At 36.0% G+C, this 4,906-nt stretch overlaps 1 protein-coding gene across 1 annotated transcript; it reads right to left on the reverse strand.

Annotated features, from left to right (window-relative positions):
* Nucleotides 1-3,818: 3,818 nt before the first annotated feature.
* LOC662922 (histone H4) lies at nucleotides 3,819-4,381 on the reverse strand. The gene has a single exon (XM_008200828.3). It carries the CDS (start codon nucleotides 4,298-4,300, stop codon nucleotides 3,989-3,991), a length of 312 nt encoding a protein of 103 aa, XP_008199050.3. The 5' UTR covers nucleotides 4,301-4,381; the 3' UTR covers nucleotides 3,819-3,988.
* Nucleotides 4,382-4,906: the final 525 nt, after the last annotated feature.

Raw genomic sequence — 4,906 nt, forward strand, 5'->3', positions numbered from 1 at the left:
AGAACAATGAGCATTGGAGAACAGTACAGAAATTTACAGAGGAGATTTATAAAACTAAGAAAATGGGGGAAGAAGGAAGAAATCAATGTTCGAAAAGCTCTGATTCTTCGTAAACGAAAAGACGTAGAAAAATGCCCGCTGAGGGACCTAGATCATCTGCCGTAGGAGGCGGCCAGAAGATGTCTTGGAAACCAGCGTGCACGATCTAAGAACGGAGGCGCTAATTCCTGGAGAAAAAGAATAAGCTTTCACTCCTGACGGTATGGTCAGGTCAGGTCAGGTCAAGTGGCTGAGATGGGTGGCTTAGATTCTATACATTAGATATACCTTTTTCATTGCCTAGTATGGTTGAAAGTGTATTTTGGACATTTAAAAAAACCATACAAATCTTAAGAATGCATCAAGTTCAAGAAAATCTAAGAATGCTTCTCCTGTAGAAATGTCATAAAAAGATATTGGAAGATTAGAAATAATAGTTGTCTGAGATAGTTCAAGCATTAATAATTTTAAAATAGCAAACACATTATATCTTTGATCAAGTTTTGGGTATGGGAAAAAATTGACAAAAACACATTTTCTGAGCACAGAAGCTCGCCGGAAAAACGAAAACTGAACAATGTAAGGAGCTGTTTTAGCGCAATTCTTTAGATTTTATACGACAATTTAAAAAAAGTAAATTTTAGTCTATTTTCCAATTTAAGAAAAAAATACACTGGAAAAAATATAACGAAAATTTTCAAGATATCACAGCTCTAAAAAACTTGGTTTAAAAAGTTACCAGAATTGACCCACATGGATGGGATTCCAAACCCCGATTAACCAAGTGTATGTAATAAAAAGGTAGTTATAGTAAAAAGTAATCAAAAAATTGTTTTGCTAAATTATTGTTTTCTATGTGAGGCCATAAATTAATCATTCCACTCTTGTATATAGTTTTATAAATCGAATTTATAACAAACATTTAGGGTAGATATCTACTATAAAAGATTTGTTTATTATAATAAATTGTTAGTTAATTTCTTTGAGGAAAGTACTATTGATCTATTTATTTTTTATAATTATTAATAATAACTATTAGTGTACCTATTAATAGCGCAAAGTTGTACCTTTGTCGATTGAAGCATTTTCTCAAAATCGACAATATAAATTTGCGCTCGCAACACACATACACAAAACTTTTCTGAATCTCCAAGTATTAACAATATACCATAATATTCAGAACAAAACCATGTAACAATTTATTAAAATTGGCAATTATTTATTTTCTGTTTACTCGTTGTTACTAGTAACTATAGCTAGTTACAAAAATCACTGACATTTGATTTCAAAAAAAAAAAAATAATAATAATAATAAAAAATAAACAAAATGGGGAGAACAAGCGTTTTTTTCAGTTATGTCGCTTTAAAGCGACAAAGTGACAGTTTTGGAGAAACGTCAACCTTACGTTGCTAATATAGACATTATAATATGTAATAATTATAAATGACAGCACAACAACTTATACTTATTTTAAGAAATCCGCGTCTTAATTATGCACCCAAATATAATACTAAATATTAAACTAAAAAGGATGTACAAACGAGAGAATGTTATAAATATTTTTTAAATTTCTAATTTAAGAGTTCGTCGCTGCTCCTTTCAGATTCCATCAAATGGATAACTTCGGGGGGAAAACCCGGAGCGCCGTCTTCTTTTTTTTCTAAGGCAACACGGCATGGCATGGCTGCCCAGGGTGCGTTCAGGAATGAAGAACCAATGGTTCCGATTCCTCAGGTGAAATTGAATTCGTATCAGAATATGTAGTATTGTTTGTAATGTAATAACTAAAAAAAATGAAATTAAGACATATAGAAGAAACACTAAAGAGAGTTAAGAATTTGATTAATCCGAGATGTTACTTTCCTGCTATTTCTTGATTTCTTTTGCGTCGCACTTTTACCGATGTAATTTGTTTTTGCTGTTTCATTTTAAATTTAATTTAAAAAGAGCTTCGATTGATAAAAAAAAATCTAGATTTGAGTGGTCGGTCATTAGATTTATTTTTTACTTAATGAAACAAATTTTATTTACTTTTAAATGTTAATTGTGGTTCTGAAAAGAACCGATTTCATTTTTTTCTTCTTTTTAAACGATGAAAGAAAAAACTTCTCTATTTTGAACTTGTGTATTTGGTGACGGCTTTGGTACCTTCAGAGACTGCGTGCTTTGCCAATTCACCAGGCAACAAGAGACGAACCGCTGTTTGAATTTCCCGGCTCGTAATCGTCGAACGCTTGTTGTAATGCGCAAGACGAGAAGCTTCAGCGGCGATCCGTTCAAAGATATCATTAACGAAACTGTTCATGATGCTCATCGCCTTGCTCGAAATACCGGTATCGGGGTGTACTTGCTTCAATACCTTATAAATATAGATTGCATAGCTTTCCTTCCTCCTGCGCTTCTTTTTCTTGTCGCTCTTCGAAATATTCTTTTGAGCTTTTCCAGCCTTTTTCGCTGCTTTACCGCTTGTCTTTGGTGGCATATTTTTTAATATTTCTAATCTTAATAAAGAAAAAAAAAACACGACACAAACGAACTGTAATACGCACAACGAACACAAAATATACCTGTCAACTTGAAAGTTCAAGCTAAAATCATGGTGCACTACTTGTTAAAAATGTTTTATATACGAATTTACTCCGAATCAAGACCCCACCTTTTAGTATAATCATCCAGTCAGAAATACGACTTCTCTATAAGTAACCGTATAAATACGAAGCCAGAAACGCAACTTTAGTCATTCGCAGTCGCAGTAGTAGCATACAAGTTATACGCGCAGCATATTCTTATAGTTTATTTTGACTTTTCCATAAACTACGAAAACCACCATCATATCAACATGTCTGGACGTGGAAAAGGAGGAAAGGTAAAAGGAAAAGCCAAGTCTCGTTCGAGCAGGGCCGGTCTTCAGTTTCCTGTTGGAAGAATACATCGTTTACTTCGTAAAGGTAATTACGCCGAACGAGTCGGTGCCGGTGCTCCAGTTTATTTGGCGGCTGTGATGGAATATCTTGCCGCTGAAGTTCTTGAATTGGCTGGAAATGCTGCTCGTGACAACAAAAAAACTCGTATTATTCCACGTCATCTTCAATTGGCCATCAGAAATGACGAAGAATTAAACAAGCTCCTTTCCGGTGTGACAATCGCTCAAGGTGGTGTTTTACCCAACATCCAGGCGGTCCTTTTGCCGAAAAAAACCGAAAAGAAACCATAAACAGCTAACTGTTGTCTCTCTAGTTGCTGTGAGAAGCAGCAAGCTACAAAAAAATAATAATATCGGCCCTTCTCAGGGCCATCATTTTTTTAACAAATAAAAAAAAGAATCACAAACTTTTTTTAAAGAGTAAATAAACATACCTACTTAAAGTTACATAAAACTTGGCAAAAATTTATTGCACGATTTAAAAAAAAAAGAGCACTCAAGATGTTTTATTTTCTTAATAGTTTAAAAGCAGGTAAATTTTTATTGCCTCTCCTAGACGGCGAGCTACACGCCGCGCCGGTGGGGGGCTAGCTAATCCATGTATATCGGTTAGGCTTTGATGTTTTCTTTCTTTAGTGGTAATTATTATTTATCTCTGAAAAGTCAAAATTCATCCCTTTAAGGAAAAGCATACGATTGATTAAACAACAAAGTCATAAAAACCACACAACTTTATTTGTTACATTTCCTAGAAATATAAAAACAGTTTGGAAATCAAACATTTATTATACTGGTGGTTTAACTGAGAGCCTTGTGATACGTACTTTTTTCATTTGTTTAGAAATATTTTTGTGGTTCTGAAAAGAACCGTTTTTTTTCGTCGAAAATTAAAATGCGATGAATAGTAGAGAGTAGATTGATGTAACTAACGATGAGGAAGAAACATAAAAACCAAACAATGCTGGTATACCGGTATTGTCGTCGCCTCGTAGTCTCATAGATAAAACATAGGTTATAAAAAAAACTTAACCGCCAAAACCGTAAAGTGTACGCCCTTGACGCTTCAAAGCGTAAACGACATCCATGGCGGTGACGGTTTTACGTTTTGCGTGTTCGGTGTAGGTGACGGCATCACGAATGACGTTTTCGAGGAATACCTTCAGGACACCTCTGGTTTCTTCGTAAATGAGACCGGAGATACGTTTCACTCCTCCACGACGTGACAATCTTCTGATCGCGGGCTTCGTGATGCCCTGGATGTTATCACGTAAAACTTTACGATGACGTTTTGCTCCACCTTTTCCCAATCCCTTTCCACCTTTGCCACGACCGGTCATTTTGAATGATTATTGATTCAAATTAAGCTTTGTTTCACAAAAGAAAACGACACAGATTTGACTGCTTCGTCGAAAACAACTACCTGCTCGCCAGATTAGTCAACTCATTTTATAGTTTAGTTTCGCTCCGCCTCTTAAGTTACTTTTTTGACCAATCAGATAACGCATAGTGTCACCCTAGTTAATAAAATACGGCGAAAAATTTTGTTGCAGGGTCATATGAACCGTCGCCGTTGTTAGTGACGTACGTAGGTGTTTATGTGTGTGTATGTGTAGTTGAGGGATAAAGAAGTAGTCAAAAAAATGGCCCGTACCAAACAAACTGCTCGTAAATCGACCGGTGGAAAAGCTCCACGAAAACAGCTTGCCACTAAGGCAGCAAGAAAAAGCGCACCCGCCACTGGAGGAGTGAAAAAACCTCATCGCTACAGGCCCGGTACAGTGGCACTGCGTGAAATTCGTCGTTATCAGAAAAGCACCGAACTGTTGATTCGTAAATTGCCCTTCCAACGCTTGGTCAGGGAAATAGCCCAGGATTTCAAGACCGATCTTCGTTTCCAAAGTTCTGCCGTTATGGCACTCCAAGAAGCGAGTGAAGCGTATCTT

The sequence above is a fragment of the Tribolium castaneum genome, unplaced genomic scaffold, assembly GCF_031307605.1.
Source record: "Tribolium castaneum strain GA2 unplaced genomic scaffold, icTriCast1.1 ptg000113l, whole genome shotgun sequence".
Lineage (NCBI taxonomy): Eukaryota > Metazoa > Arthropoda > Insecta > Coleoptera > Tenebrionidae > Tribolium > Tribolium castaneum.